This window comes from Manihot esculenta, chromosome 1 (genome assembly GCF_001659605.2).
Source record: "Manihot esculenta cultivar AM560-2 chromosome 1, M.esculenta_v8, whole genome shotgun sequence".
In the NCBI taxonomy this organism is placed as follows: Eukaryota; Viridiplantae; Streptophyta; class Magnoliopsida; order Malpighiales; family Euphorbiaceae; genus Manihot; species Manihot esculenta.
In genome coordinates this window covers 41,286,191-41,302,054 of record NC_035161.2, presented here as the reverse complement: position 1 = coordinate 41,302,054, position 15,864 = coordinate 41,286,191, and the positions used below count along the sequence as shown (strand labels likewise).

General features: G+C 38.1%; 3 protein-coding genes across 8 annotated transcripts; 1 reads left to right on the top strand and 2 right to left on the bottom strand.

Moving 5' to 3' along the window:
- Positions 1 to 382: 382 nt before the first annotated feature.
- Positions 383 to 2,874, bottom strand: LOC110615383 (ATG8-interacting protein 1). Its single transcript, XM_021757229.2, has 3 exons — positions 2,748 to 2,874; positions 1,030 to 1,808; positions 383 to 598 (listed from the first exon to the last, which is right to left on the bottom strand). The coding sequence occupies exons 2-3, from the start codon at positions 1,786 to 1,788 to the stop codon at positions 494 to 496; spliced, it is 864 nt and encodes a 287-aa protein (XP_021612921.1). The 5' UTR covers positions 1,789 to 1,808; positions 2,748 to 2,874; the 3' UTR covers positions 383 to 493.
- Positions 2,875 to 5,369: 2,495 nt separating this feature from the next.
- Positions 5,370 to 8,133, top strand: LOC110615330. The gene is made up of 9 exons (XM_021757177.2): positions 5,370 to 5,537; positions 5,677 to 5,757; positions 6,051 to 6,140; positions 6,329 to 6,495; positions 6,958 to 7,027; positions 7,216 to 7,295; positions 7,428 to 7,490; positions 7,635 to 7,711; positions 7,839 to 8,133. The coding sequence occupies exons 1-9, from the start codon at positions 5,460 to 5,462 to the stop codon at positions 7,937 to 7,939; spliced, it is 807 nt and encodes a 268-aa protein (XP_021612869.1). The 5' UTR covers positions 5,370 to 5,459; the 3' UTR covers positions 7,940 to 8,133.
- A 225-nt stretch (positions 8,134 to 8,358) lies between these two features.
- On the bottom strand, positions 8,359 to 10,027 carry LOC110615338. 6 transcript variants are annotated; one of them, XR_006348195.1, is made up of 3 exons: positions 9,566 to 9,976; positions 9,040 to 9,165; positions 8,359 to 8,695 (listed from the first exon to the last, which is right to left on the bottom strand). XR_006348195.1 is itself a non-coding variant. In XM_021757201.2 (3 exons), exons 1-3 carry the CDS (start codon positions 9,639 to 9,641, stop codon positions 8,468 to 8,470), a joined length of 411 nt encoding a protein of 136 aa, XP_021612893.1. In that variant the 5' UTR covers positions 9,642 to 9,969; the 3' UTR covers positions 8,359 to 8,467. The 6 variants fall into 6 exon arrangements, 3 of the variants coding, with proteins under 3 accessions (XP_021612893.1, XP_021612882.1, XP_021612877.1); XR_006348194.1 differs by having other exon boundaries at positions 9,333 to 9,972; XM_021757201.2 differs by having other exon boundaries at positions 9,585 to 9,969.
- Between the last annotated feature and the right edge of the window lie 5,837 nt (positions 10,028 to 15,864).

The window sequence follows — 15,864 nt, the reverse complement described above, 5'->3', positions numbered from 1 at the left end:
GGTTAAGAGACTGAGGGTTACCTGATGAAAGAGGGGGACGATAAATTGCCGCAGAACAGATAATGAGTGTTCGTTGCGGCAATTGTGGAATCAAACCCTAAATGTCTAGGGTTATCCCATCACTTTATTTTAGAACCGTAACGATCTGTTTAATCATACTATTGAGAGATGTAGAACTTTCGCTTCTAGCCGAGCGTATGAACAGTGGACAGCTGCTGAACAAATTCGGAAATTTCTAGGCTCTCATCTTAAGGTATATATGATAGGGGCAGGGTTTTTTTTTTACTGCGATTCTGCACTTCAGATATAGAATCGTAAGAAAAACTAAATTGCCGCACTTCCACTACAAACCAATATGCCGCCTTAATTTACACAAGCACAATCACCATAATTACTGAGCTCTGTCATTAGAAAAATATGTCAACCACAAAGCAAAATAAAATAATAATCTAACCACCCTGAAACGATCTCCTTTAACATTTTCGTCATCATCTTAATTTTCACTTAAAGGACTTCCCCCGATAAGGGATCCGCGGCGATCGCCACCCACTATCACATCCTTAAGTCGTGATATAGGTCCCAGCATCCTGCCACTTTTCTGTTGGAAAAGCATTACAAATTATGTCAACATCAGGGGAACCTCAGGTACAAAAGGAGTGTAGCTCCATAACACTCATCATAAAAATAACAAGCAACGTCACACTATAATTGTATGCAGGACACAAACACTAGCAAAACTTGCAGTTTTAAGAAACTTCCTACTATCACTGCCGTCTACAAAAGACTCCAAATCTTTTAAGGCTCTTCCAATAAGTTGAAAGGAATCAGTAAAGTACTATCCTATTCGATCAATTTTTTTTTTTTCAAAAAAAGTTATAAAATGAAAACAAAATTTCCACTGAAATCAGGCAGAAACCCACCACGCGGAAGATAAGATTAACCTTAGCTTTAGTTTTCATATGATGAAAAAGAAGAAATGACAACCATATTACCCCAATTAACTATTATATTGGGAATTGACAAGAGTACCTCATTAATGCTAGCTTGCCACTTGAGTTGCAAAGCCCGCCACCTTTCTTGTTGCCAGCGCTGCCCAAGAATTACAAGGCCCATAACAGCCGCTGCAACAAAAATGGACCAAAATGCATTGGTCTCTTTTGCATGACTATACAAGGAAGCTGCCCTTCTCTTCCACCAAGCTTCACATGGAAGGCCAGACCCATCATATTTACCATCTTTAGCAGGATTTGGGGAGTCCATGGAGAAATCCAATGCCTCCTTAGCCTGTTCATTTACTTCAGGAATAACCAGATTCTCCCCATATGCAGCCGATCCCTCAAGTCCACTTTCACTGTGGTAAGAACTAAAAGTAGCTGTACCGTATATACTCTGTTCCTTGTCATCAAAAAACTGTATCCCAGGAAACTCTTCAGATACATTCAACTCAAGTTTAAAATTTTCTTCATCCTTCCCGCCAGATTTATCCCCTTCTTCCACACCATGTTCAGAGACAACATTCTCCTCAACTAGCTCATTGAGAATCTCACTATTATCAGGCTCCAATGGCAAATTCTCATGCTGGTTCGGTGGAAAGACAAAGTGGCCAGACATGAACAGAGCACGAGAAGTTTCTGCTTCATCCTCTCCGTGTCTGTTGTCGTTGTTTTCATCCTTCAATACAACTTCTTTTGGACCGGGAGAAGCAGCATATGTTGATGCTGTAAGTGATACAACTTCCCACTCATTTCCACGAGAGGAATTCTTCTCTCCTTCCTCATTAGCTGCCATCCTCCAAGTCCTAAATCTTTCTGAATTTGCATCCATACACAAAATATCAAGTAAATAACGAAATTCTTTGATCATTGTACAGATCAAGAAAATTAAAAGATGATTCTCTTCCACCATAACATAACATTTTCATCAACCAGGGAAATAAGTTCAGACATGAAATTATAGGCATATGAATTTAACATTATGTTCATGTTTTATGATGTTTCAATTAAAGACATAAATCTACCATTGTTTCCAATTTGCACCCATGAAAATAAACACTTGTGAAATTTTAGAAATGAAATAGATCAAGCTTTCGTTTGCTTCCAAACATAATGCAAAATACCAAGCGCATAAGCAGACACATAAAATGAGAGACCCAAAGTTACCCAAGTTCCTTCATTTATCATTTTCTATAATATTTTCCCATTCAGTTTCCGCAACAAGAATGCAATAGGTCATCAAAAAAGGCAATTGTTTAAAAAACTTGGTTATCTTCTTATAAACACATATATTATTGGCTTCTTTCAACGCGTAATTTTGGTTATTCATAGATGACCACGCTCAAATTATTAAAAATGAAGATCTTCTTTCAGTACCATCCGAAAAAATCATATATCAATCAAAACCCACTATTGGCTTATTTCAACGGCAATTGAAATCTATATCTTTGATTTCTAGCAGTCACGAGAAACTCAATAGCAACAAAAATAAGAACAACCATTCATCCTTTAAAGAAAAAAACCCTAATTCAATCAGCGATATGAAACATTCATGCAGACGATATCAATCAGTCAGCATAAAACTCCTAGAAGATCTAAACAAACTCTTAACTACAACATAAAAAATAAAAATAAAAAAAGTTCACACATCAAACAAAAACAATAGTCATCCATCAAACCAGGATAAGAAAACTACCCAACGTATGAGATCATTCCGAAAAAGAAAAACAAAAAAAAAAATCAATAAGAACTTACAGAATTGCAATCGAAAGGTAAATCTACAGAGAAGAGCGCGGTAACGGAGATCAAGACGATGACGTTTTCGATGCTATTGAGGATAGTCTGGAGGACTGCACAGAAGGAAGCTTTATACTTTTATATTGGAGTACGGGAACTATCGGGTAAGGAGATGGGGTAACCTGTGGGACCGGTTGTTTTGTCGACCTGGAAAGGAGTTTTGACCGGCTATGGTGGTTAAAGCGCGTCGTTTTGTGGAATAATATCTCATTTATCTGGTTACTTAAACATCCGTCCGAGTAGAAGAAATGGCGGGTACCGGTTCTCCAAAAGAACTACGAAAAAAAAAGAAAAAAACTAAATATAGTTTTGTGATTTTTCTATTTTAGAAGTTAATTATTTTTAAACTAAATATGCTTAGTGGACAGATTTTCGGGTTGTTGAAAACTTTTTTTTTTTTTTAATCTTAAAGTGTTAATGAATTAAAACTTGTTAATTTATTTATTTAATTTTAATTAATATTTGATCACTATCCTACTAAAAAATCACTATTATAAAAATAAAAATAATTTAGCATTGTTTTTTATTTATTTAAATAAGCTATATTAAGTATAGATACCTAATTTTTGTTGTTTAAAATATATAATTATTACTTAATTTTTAAAATTAAATATTAGTAATACCTCGATTTTTATTTGCCAAATAACTGAGTTGTTTTTAAGATTTAATTTTATTAACACTTTGAACTTTGTTATTTTTTATAAATTTTTATTAGTTAAAATTGTTAAAAATCTAAAATTATATAAAAAAAAGCCTTCCATTATAAACATATTTTCTAAGAAATAATTAAAAAATAATAAAGGTTTGTTTCAATAAAACATTTCTTCATAAGAAATTTCAAGCATAAATTTTCTGTTAAAATAATAAAGGTTTTTTTTTTTTTCTTGTCGTCCAATGGAGAGTAGACTTCGTCCTCTAGTCTTCTGCTTATATTTTATTTGCCATTTAGGTTTGATTTTGAACTTGTTTATGCATTTGCTTGTGGATTGTTTTTGAATATTAAACGGCTCTTTTTTTCTTCTTTTCGGATTGTGATGACCATGGAAGGGGTGTAAGCAGCAAAGGAAATGAAAGTTGAGGAGTTGGATTATAATTTATAGGTAGCACTGTCTCTTTCAGGATTGGGCTATGAGTTTGTTGGGCTGTGATTTAGGGTTTCTATTAATGAGTTGTTGGGTTTTTAGTCTCTTATTTGTACAGTTGGCTCATTTGATTTTCAATGCAATAAATTTTGCAAGGGTAAATGAAATTAGATATTTAAATAGTAATTTAATTGCAAGCAGATAATACATTTTTGTGTATTTTAAAAAGTATATGTTTTAATGGGATGTCATTTATTAATATTGCTTTACCACATAATTGTAATTAAAAAAAAATTAAAAAAATAATAAATTACACTCAAATTTTTAAATTATACTATAATTAACGGATTAATTCTTATATTTTTAAGACCAAATACTTAAATTTTTATATTTCCATTTTATTTAAATAAATCGTTCCTCCATTAATTTCTTTTTTAGTTTAAAAGTAAATGACTAGTCAAATCTAATAAAAAATATTTTTCTTCTTATAATATTTTTACTATACTCTATAACATATTTTAAGAAAATTTTTACATTTGAAAACACAATTTTTCATTTTCCTGTCTCATTCTCTTCTCTGAAAAATAGTTGCAGATAAAAAAATCTCTATTTCAAATAGTTACAGGATATTTTATGATGTGAAAAGAGTTTTAAAAAATTCTAAAATTATTTTAGAAAAGTTTGGGAGGGTTGGATGTGTGATAGGAAATTTAAAAACTTAATTTTTAATTTATATATTTTTATTATTTGTGGTGAAAATAAAAATATTTTTGTTACATAAAAAAATTTGAAATAAATGAAAATATTAATATTTTAATTATTGTTGTAGCTGTGAAAGATAATAGAAATTAAAAATGACAGAAAATTTAAAAAAAACTGCATATTTTATTTGTATGGACTTATGTATTTTAATATATAAAATATAAATAATTTAAATGCTTATAATTAATTGAATTTTATATCTATAAAATTGAGAAATGGCAATAAAATAAAAAATTTCAAACTATTTTAAATAAGGACGTATTTTTTAATGTTTAAAAAATACAGAAATTAATTGTTAAATGAGTAGTTTAATTTTATATGAGGAAATTTTATTTTCAAGTATTAAAGTATTTTAACATATAGAATTAAAATTACTTAATTATTTAAAATTATTTAAAATTTAAAATAAATAAAATTAAAAATTACAATAAATTTAGAAAGAAAGATAAGGATTTGAATTTTTAAATGTATTATAGGGTGTAATAATGGTATTATAGAAAAAAAAATTTTAGAGGATTGACTAATTATTTATTTTTAAATTAATAAACTAATGAAAACATTAATGGAGTGATTATATATTTGAATGGAATGAAAATGGAGATTTTTAAGTGTTTGGTTTTAATGATATAATTTAAGAATTAAATGTATTTTATTTAAAATAAATGATAAAAATTTGTTAGACGATATGTCGTTTCGTTGGCCAGCCAGACGATAATTGCGAAGCGAGGGTCAATAACGCACATTTGATAAGGCGGGCAGCGAGGAATCAATGAGCGCATGTTATCTTTAGAGCTGCAAAAGAGAGACGGAGAAAGCAAGAAGAAAAATGGGAGACCTGTACGCCTTGGACTTCGATGGAGTTCTCTGTGACAGCTGCGGTGAAAGCTCTCTTTCTGCTGTCAAGGTCTCTTCTCCACTCTAGTTTGGCTGCTGAGAAAATGGAGCACGAAACTTTAGAAAATGAAAACTAGATTTTAAATTTGTTTATTCTCCATATTAAATGGGGTCGCTATTTTTCTTTACTTTTTTGCATAATATAATAGGCTGCCAAGGTGAGATGGCCGGATTTGTTCGACGCTGTGGATTCCACATTGGAAGAGTGGATTGTTGATCAGATGTTCATTGTAAGCCCTCACCTAACTTGTTTGATTTAATCCGGATGAATTTTTTTTTTCAAACATACTACAAAAAGAAGGGAAATTTATAGCGATTCATATTCCCAAATTGTAGTTGATCATATAAGTCGAAGTCCTCAGCTATTTAACTAGAGGTCTCTGTCCAGGAACCGTTCTCCTCTCCTTTTTTTTTTTTTTTTGAAAGAGGAAGGGCAATCTGAATGCCTAAATCTATTCAAATTTTGGGATAATCTGATGACTGATTATGATGAAGAGATATTGGTTGGCTTATTTTGTGACAGGTGCGGCCTGTGGTGGAAACTGGATATGAAAATCTTTTACTTGTGAGGTTGCTTCTGGAGATGAGAATACCATCCATTAGAAAGTCTTCGGTGGGTATATAGCACAACAGCTCTTGCTTTAACTTACCTGCTGTATATGGAGGAACTAAGACCATTTCAATATTTTTATCTTTGTTCTTGAGAAGGATATCCCAAATCAAGATTATTCTGCTTAATCTTCTATTCCATTGCTGTGCTGATAATTGTTCTAAACATGATGATTGTGTTCAATCTGCAAGGTTGCAGAGGGATTAACGGTGGAGGGGATATTGGAAAACTGGTCGAAGATAAAACCTGTCATTATGGAAGCATGGGGTGAGAATAAGGATGCTCTAATTAATCTCTTTGGAAAGGTCAGGGATGAGTGGATGGATGAGGATTTGGCAGCATGGATTGGTGCAAACAGGTACTTCAATCAAGTTTTAAGAGATGGAAAAAGCTTATGATAACTAAGTACATGAAAAAACCTACACGAAGTTATGTGTCTGAAAGGTACCATTTTCATTGTTAATTCTATGGGAGCTTTTGGAGTTGAAGCCATCTACACATAGGAGATATTAGACGTGATACATAGCAACTTTCACTTTCATTCAGGGGATATTCTACAACAAAGCAGTCTGCAGAGAATGTACATGTTTTTTACTTTTTAATGCTTTCTCTTGAGTTGACACGTTCCCATTTCTTGCAAACATTTTATGTCATAGATTGACTATTGTGTCTTGAAAGCTCAGTGTGCCCTTACTAGTCTGTTGACCAAATACTGGAAAACTGCAAATGCATTTTTGTGATATGGGATTTTATTCGCTGAATTGCTTGGACTTGATAATTTAGCCCGCAAATATCTGACTAGAGGTTGCTTCTCCTGCAGATTCTACCCAGGTGTGCCTGAAGCCTTGAAATTTGCCAGTTCTAAGGTCTATATCGTCACAACAAAACAGGTGTGACCTATTATAGTTTTTGCATTTTCACCCTGATAGAAGCTGGATTCTTGTGACTTCAGAACATTCTAGCTAAATCCTAGTTAGGTTTTGGAAGGGAAAAGAAAAAAGAAGTATTTAGTATTTTACATCTTTGTTGTCTTCATCCTTCATCTCCTCTTTCCCTTTTTTTTTTCTCTTTTTCTCAGAGCCGCTTTGCAGACACTTTATTGCGAGAGCTTGCTGGAGTAACAATTCCACCAGAAAGAATATATGGTTTGGGAACTGGGTTAGTATGTAGTGATTTTGTGGTGTTGGGAAAGCTATTGTGTCTTCTTTAGTTCTTCTGTTCATAGTTTGCTTCCAGGATTTAGAAGCTGTTTACATCTTCACCACCCTTCCTTTGGTTATTCTTTTGCAGTCCCAAGGTGGAAGTTCTGAAACAACTTCAACAGAAACCAGAACACCAGGGGCTGAAACTGCAGTAAGACACCTTGACACTTGCTCTAGGTTTAAAAAAAGGGCCCTTTGGTGGACGTTTTACCGACCTTCTATCATCTTATTAAACCATTTTCTTTTCTCACTGGTGAATTAAATTGAAAACGGAAACTGACTGCTAAATATTCAGTTTTGTGGAAGATCGACTGGCAACCTTAAAGAATGTCATAAAAGAGCCTGAATTGGATGGATGGAACTTATACTTGGGTATTATCTACTCTTTTTAATCTCCAGCAATCTGTACCTGTTCTTCTGCCTTATTTTGTTTTGATCTAAGGCATGCATATGATATAGCTACCTAATATTAACCGCTGAGGCTGACTATCTGGAACAGGGAATTGGGGTTACAACACCCAGAAAGAGAGAGAAGAAGCTGCCAGTATTCCCAGGATTCACCTTTTACAGATCTCCGACTTTAGTAAGAAGCTGAAATAGTTATTGATTTACCATTGATGTCAGATTAGTCAATTCATTATGCAGTACTGTGATTTATCTTTACATATGCTGGAGTTTAGGTAAAAAACATTGAACGCATAAATTTATCCTGAATGTGAACAAGCTCGCTTTATTTGAACTTTCTGTATTAAATTCAACATGGAAGGGAGGACAAGGAAGCATATATTCTCAAAGTACTTGATATCTTTGCAAGTTTTAATCCAAGTGAAGTGGACATGTCTCGAAAGTCGAAACTTGCACTATGGGGTCTGGAACTGAGAGCACACACGATTGTGTGAGTCGGTAACACGACAATAACATATGGCATCGAGAGCAAGCTATGTGCTAACGCCTGGATATGACTGCAAGGTTAGTAAAATATGAGTGATACTCTGAAACAAAAAATACACACGTCTGGGATCATGAGTAATAACGAGGCTATATTAGGAGGGTAGTGAGATTAGAAAAGCAAATGAGAGGGAAGAAAGTGGAGGATTGTGGATGAAGTGCTGCAATCAGACTATTAAGTTACAATGTACAATGACCTAATGTTATGATTAATGTGTCAGAAGTTGCATGTAATGAGATCCCGGAGAACAATTCTTCTTTCGGATGCTCAACATACTGACTTGTCTCCTTCTTACTCTGAAGCTTCTCAATAACTTCCTCCAAGGTAGGGCCTCCAGGTTTACGGAAAACTTGATCCCGAATCTTGATCTCATAAGCCTCTGGTTCGTTTAAGATGAACTCCTTCAACTGGTAAGAGAAGATGGAAAGATGAGGTGCTAGAATGACATGAAATCAGACGTTCAAGCAATTGCTTGACGAACTAAAACACGGAACAATAGTATAATGTATGTTTCACGGTGTAGACAACGAGATTAAAAAATAATAAATAAATAAGTATAACACAAGATTCAGTAAATTATAGTTAAAAAGGAAATGTGTGATTTGGAAATGTGAGTGTTCTCGTATGCCGCAAATATCACTCAAAATATTCTGCATAAGCAACCAATTAATTTGGAAATGGTCAAACTGAAGCAGTCTGCAGTCATAAAACTCAAACCATCTAGTTATAATAGCAAGCTTACTGATCTCACCTCAACCATGTTTTGGCCTTTTTCCGTGAACTTAATTGTGCTGGTATCAACACCCATGAACTTCACCTTAATTGCTTCAATTATTAGAACTTTGGTCCATGTCATTGCAATCGCTGCCACCATTTCCTGAAAATAAGTTGCAAAATCGTTAGCCCAGCTCAAGCTTTTACCACAAAGTAAGGAAATGCAAAAGATCGGGCATATGCTGAAAATATAGAAATTATTATAGTGAAATAGGACATCATCATTCATAGACCAAGGAGTATTGAAAACGGAAAATCAGAATTCAGAACCTGAATAACCAAAATTATACAAAGGAACCGGAATGCACTTGCAATCCATCGTTATAATTCAAAACGCTAGCCATTTCTTCCAATTGCACCCTCGAATGATTGAATAATTAAATGCATGACACCGAACCTAGTAGGGACAGCTCACTCTATTCCAAAACAAAACCAAATCCCAGTTAACGACTGAACCAAAATCGCAAAGAATAAAAATCCATTAACCGGAGTCCCGCGCACACCAAATTGAAGCTTACGAACCCAAAAACCGGCCCAATGCTGCTTCCTCATCAACTCCTGGATCTGCGACATGTCCATGTTGGACAAATCGGAAGGCGCTGGATCGAACTCATCAGAAGAGAGAATTGATTTCTTGCCCACTGCTTCTAGGCCTCGTCCTCCTCGTCAACTACGTCATCGAGGTCGTCCTCGATGTGGATTCTTCGCTTTCCTCCGTCAGCGAACCGGAAAAAAGTTGCCATTCCAGTGAAGATCAAGGGTATAAGGATAATGAAGAAGGAATTAGGTCTATTCATGGTAAGTGAGTTAAAAATTGAGATAATATCGTCACTGAGCTTGGCCTGTGAGAAGAACTGTATATATAGGTTATGCTTGGCCCAACCTAAGGAGAAGACCAGTGCGAATTAGTCTTGGGCTAATTGAAGATGATAAACAAGTGACCTTTACCAACTACCCAACAGAGAAAAGAGACAGACATGTAAATGGGCCAAATGAGTTCTAACTACATCCAGTTTAGGGGTGTAAACGAACCGAGCCGAGCCGAGTTTTGAAGAGTTCAAACTTTGGTTCGTTAAAATTTTTTCGAGTTCGAGCCGAATTCGAGTTTTGCTCATATCGAACTCGAGCCGAGTATTAAGAAGTTCAAGTTTGGCTCGTTTAGCAAACGAGCTTAGACGAGTCGAGTTTTTATCGAATTAAGTCAAACTTTTATCGAGTTGAGTCTCGAATAGTTCACGAGTAATTTAATTTATTTACATGTATAATAAGTTTTAACTTAAAACTAATAAGTTTAAAACTAAACTAATTTTAGTTAAATAAGTATATCTACAAATTAGTATGTAAACTTATAAATATGAGTTTTTAAATTTTAATGATCCAAATATATGCAAGTTTAAGAGTGTAACTAAACTATATAGAGTTGAATTTTAAAAAATTTAGATTTGGCTTATTAAAGTATATGCAGGGTTTGAGTTTATTTCTATTATGATAGTAATTTCAGTTTGCTTAACGAGACTGTTCACGAGCCTGCTCATGAACTCAGAAACGAGCCGAGCTCACGAGCCTTAACGAGCCGAATACTATGGATGTAATACCCGGCTAGAATCCGGCATCGGGATTCCTGCCTTCCGGCGGAATCTAGGGTGTTGGATCTCTCTAGAAGGGTAAAATGTGTTTTCTAAAATATTTTCAAATGATTTTAAGGGTTTTAATTGAAAGAGAATTGAGTTTTGAAAAGAAAAGACCAAGGAGGCGTTTGCCAGGTTCGGCCGCCGAAAGTGAAGTTCGGCCGCCGAACATGGAAAGGCTTCGGGAGTGCTTTTGGCCTCCGAAAGTCTTGTTTGAACGAGCCAAGGTTCGGCCGCCGAAAGTCAAGTTCGGCCGCCGAACATGCATGAGTTTAGGGGGCACGTTAGGCTGCCGAAGGTCTTTGACCAGGCCGCCTATAAAAGGCCCTCAGATCGGAAATGGGAGAGTTTTCTCCCCATTCTCGAGCTCAGGTGAGTTTATGCCTTCCTTTGGTCGTTTTCGTGTTTTCTCTACCCATCTCTCAAGTTTTTCATGATCTCTACCCTTGTGTTTGAAGATTTAAAGCTTAAAAGGAGTTTTGGGAGCTTGGAGCTTTTGGAGCTTGGATTCTCCACACCTCCGAGTTAGGGATTACACCACCCTCGATCTTCAAGAGGTTAGTGTAGATCTCTGTTTTTCTTTATGTTTTAATGAAGTTTTAAGTAAGTTTTATAGAGTTTGATGGTTGAGTTTGGGTAGAAATGCATGTTTAGGTTTATGTGGGTTTTATACCCAATGTATGTTATGTGATGTTTGTGTTGAGGAGTTTATGTTAGTTTATGCTCCTTTATGCATGAGGGAGTGAGTATGCATGTTTGGGAGAGAGTATGTAAGGATTTGGGGTGTTTTGAGTTGGTTTTTGGCTTGGCAGAATCGGACCTGTCGTCCAGAGGGGACCAGGTTCGGCCGCCGAAAGGAGTTTCGGCCGCCGAACCTGCATGGGAGGCAGTCTTTAGGCTGCCGAATGTGCCCCCGAAGGAGGGACTTTCGTTTCTGTCCAAGGGTTTCGGCCGCCGAACCTGCCGCCGAACCTACCTGAGTTTCGTCTCTGGAAGGGACTTTCGGCGGCCGAAGGTGCCGCCGAAAGTGCCCTGTCCAGCCGTTTCTTGGGTGTTTTCCATGCATGTTTAAGTGATGTTTAGAGGGGTTTTTGGGGGTATGTTTATGAGTTGTTAGAATGTGTTTGGCACCTCATTCGAGTCCACCTGTGTAGGATCGGACCCGAGAGACCGAGGAGACCATCAGTGTTAGCTGTTGCAGAGTCAGTCAGCGTCTGCTAGGAGGTGAGTAGAACTAAACTTAATCTTTTATGCACAAAATCTAATGCCTAAAGCATGTTCATGCATCATGATTATATGTAGTAGGTTGATTGCACTAGTTTCACGAATATGACGCATTGCATTATTTGATGTTGATGGAGGAAGGGTGGACCGAGGCGACTTCAACATATCTGTCACGAGTCTTGTCTTAGTCCTTTGAGAGCCGGACAAGTACATATAGGAAAGTCCATGTGAGCTCTCTGTGGACCAGACACCATGTCATGTATGTTACAGGCCTTTGTGAGCTCCTATGGGGGAGCCGGGCACCGACAGAGGGAGTTTTGATGTCATGTCCATCCTCTGAGAGGAAAGATGCATGCAAAAAGACAGACTCTCAGAAACCAGGGTCCGTGGGGAGTAAATATTGCATGAGCCCCGAGACGGACAAGATGATGTGATTTCTCTGTGTTATGACGCATTTCATGAAAGCATGTAATTAATGAACTGTTTTCTATGTTTCTACTCACTGGGCTTTTTAGCTCACCCCTTTCCCCTAACCCCAGTGTTGCAGGTTTAAGTCAGAGTCCAGAGGCTGCAGGGTAAAGTCAAGGTTAAGATATGCATGTTGTAATAGCTTAGATTATGTATCAGTTTAGTAGTTTTAGAAGTGGACATGTAATATAAGTTGATGTAATGTAATTTGAGATAATGTATGTAACTGATAGTAGAGTTTATGTTTATGGATTAGAGTGTGCTTGGCCCTATAGACTGGTTAATCCCTGTTGATGCATGGTTATGTAATGTTTTTATGTTGAGGTTGAGAACCAAACTTGAGGCATGTAATGTTACCCCATTGGAGTATATGATGAGGACTCCAGTGGAGGTTTTATGATTTTATGATGTATGTTTCATGTCAGGATACATGCACAGGTCAGGTTTGGGTTCAACAGATGTTCAGTTTTCATGTTTTTTATGGTTAAGTTTTAATCATGTATGGGATTTGACCAGGTAATAGTATGTATGTTTGGCTTGCTACGGGTCCCGGCGGCCTTAAGCCGATCTGGATCCTAGCGCCGGTGGCGGTTCGGGCCGTTATAGAGGGGTATCGGTTTCCGGGTCGTTACAGAATGGTATCAGAGCTTTGGGCCTCGAGAGTACGGTGTGTTGTACATCGGAAAGAGGTTGGCTTAGAGGTCATAGAAGGGCAAGCACAATAGGCAGAATCATGTCCACTAGGATAGGATGTTGAGTCCTGTCTTGATGATGATGTGTAATGCCATGAGTTTATGCATGTGCATTAATGTTATGTATGATATGCTATGTATGTATGTATGACATGTATGTAGGTTCATGTGTTTTCATATGAACCGTATGATGCTAATGATTGATTGTATGCTTGTGTGTTGTTCTTCAGAGGAGCCAGAATGCGAGGTGCTCGTCGATCTGTTGAATCGACTGGAGTTCCATCTGAGAGGGAAGGTATGGATACCTTTCCCCCTGCTCTGCCAAGAGCGCAGTCGTGGGGAGTCAGCAGATGGGGAACATCAAGGGACCCTGGAAGGTCTTTTGATGCAAGCAGAGAAGGAATGGCTCCAAGGAGAATGTCAGCTAGTATGAGGGAAGTAGAGTTGGATGTTCAGAGAAGAGATGTTAGTTTGGAAATCAGAGTGCCAGAGGAAGGCATGGGAGATTCTCAGGAGGATGCTCAGACTCAGGATTCTAGGATTTCAGGTTCAGGAGGGATTGATCCCTCCACTTTGAATACAGCCTCCACGAAGAGTAAGAAGTGGGGCAGAGGCCTCAGAAGGTCGAAGAAGAAGTTTTGGCAGAATTTGAAGGCTAGTTTGGGTTTTGGTGGTTCGAGCTCTGGCTCAGGCAGTTCAAGATGCTTGAGGTGCGGAAGGCCGCATAAGGGAGTCTGCCGTTATGGGACTACAGCTTGTTTTCGGTGTGGACAGGAAGGACACATAGCACGTGAGTGTCCTACTGTGCCCCGTTTAGTACAGTCTCAGCCAGTAGCTCCAGCCGTGTTTCAGGTTGGTGGTCGAGGCAGAGGAAGAGGGTCAGCCCCTCATTCCTCAGGTTTCCGTGGAGAAGGTCCGTCAGCTTCAGCTCGGATCTTCACCCAAGCTCAGCAGGAGGCAGGCACATCAAACATGGTGGTGTCAGGTACGCTCACTTTTGAATGTTCTGATGTGTGTGTTTTGTGAACCCTAGTGTTTCTCTCTTTCTTTAGTTGCTCTAGGAGCCGTCGAGAGGTTGAGTTGATAGCTTCTAGGCTAGAGTGTTCTCTTTGGTCAGTAGAACCGCGTGTGATCCATCTGGGGCAGAGTCAGTCTGCCGGTTCAGTTCTGTGACAGTTGAGGGTAGATGCCTTCCACTCGACTTTGAGGTCCTAGACTTGATTGTCTGGACGTCAGTTTAGGGTTGGACTGGTTTTTCTACTCGTGGTGCTATCTTGGCCTGCAAAGACAAGGTAGTCTGGTTCAGAGGACAGGATGAGTCAAAGATTGTCTTCTGAGGGGACACAGTAGGGATGCCTAGAGGTTTGATGTCAGCCTGTCAGGTTCGTAGGGTGCGTAGGAGGGGTTGTCAGAGGGTTCTAGCTCTTGTTTGAGAGTTTAGCCGTCAGGTCAGGAAACCAGCCTCAGTGCCAGTTGTTCGAGAGAGTTCTTAGATGTCTTCCCAGGCGAGTTGTCAGGTTCACCATCTGTTAGGGAAATGGAGTTGAGCATAGGAGTGGTGTCTGGACCCGGAACCATTTCTATTCTCCCCTATAGGATGGCACCTGTAGTTGAGAGTTGTCAGAATAGAGGTGAGGCTTGGTAGACAAGGGGTTTTGTCCGACCTAGTACCTCACTCTGAATTGCTCCAGTATGGTTGTGGGAAACGAAGGATGAATCCTTGAGACTTTGTAACGACTGTAAGCGGTTAAACAAGGTCACTACCAAGGGCAGGTATTCCCATGTAGGATGGATGATCTATTGGGACAGCTAGTTGGAGCTGTTTGTTTTCCCAGATAGATCGGAAATTCGGGTACTACCTGTGAGAGTTAGAGTTAGTTTTGGGTTAGTAGTGAGAAGAAGCCAGTTAGTAAAGATGAGAAGAGAAGAGAAGAGTAAGAGCAGAGAAGGAGGAAGTTAGAGAAGGATCAGAGTAGCGCAGCAGAAGCTCGTGGAGTTTAGGAACCTGGGAGTTCTTACTCCAGCGTTTGGTGTCTCTCTTTGGAGAGAAGCTTTAGGATTCGCTTGCTTGCTTGCATGCTTGTGTTTGTTGTTTTAACATTCGGGGACGAATGTTTTTGTAAGGGGGGTAGAATGTAATACCCGGCTAGAATCCGGCATCGGGATTCCTGCCTTCCGGCGGAATCTAGGGTGTTGGATCTCTCTAGAAGGGTAAAATGTGTTTTCTAAAATATTTTCAAATGATTTTAAGGGTTTTAATTGAAAGAGAATTGAGTTTTGAAAAGAAAAGACCAAGGAGGCATTTGCCAGGTTCGGCCGCCGAAAGTGAAGTTCGGCCGCCGAACATGGAAAGGCTTCGGGAGTGCTTTTGGCCTCCGAAAGTCTTGTTTGAACGAGCCAAGGTTCGGCCGCCGAAAGTCAAGTTCGGCCGCCGAACATGCATGAGTTTAGGGGGCACGTTAGGCTGCCGAAGGTCTTTGACCAGGCCGCCTATAAAAGGCCCTCAGATCGGAAATGGGTGAGTTTTCTCCCCATTCTCGAGCTCAGGTGAGTTTATGCCTTCCTTTGGTCGTTTTCGTGTTTTCTCTACCCATCTCTCAAGTTTTTCATGATCTCTACCCTTGTGTTTGAAGATTTAAAGCTTAAAAGGAGTTTTGGGAGCTTGGAGCTTTTGGAGCTTGGATTCTCCACACCTCCGAGTTAGGGATTACACCACCCTCGATCTTCAAGAGGTTAGTGTAGATCTCTGTTTTTCTTTATGTTTTAATGAAGTTTTAAGTAAGTTTTATA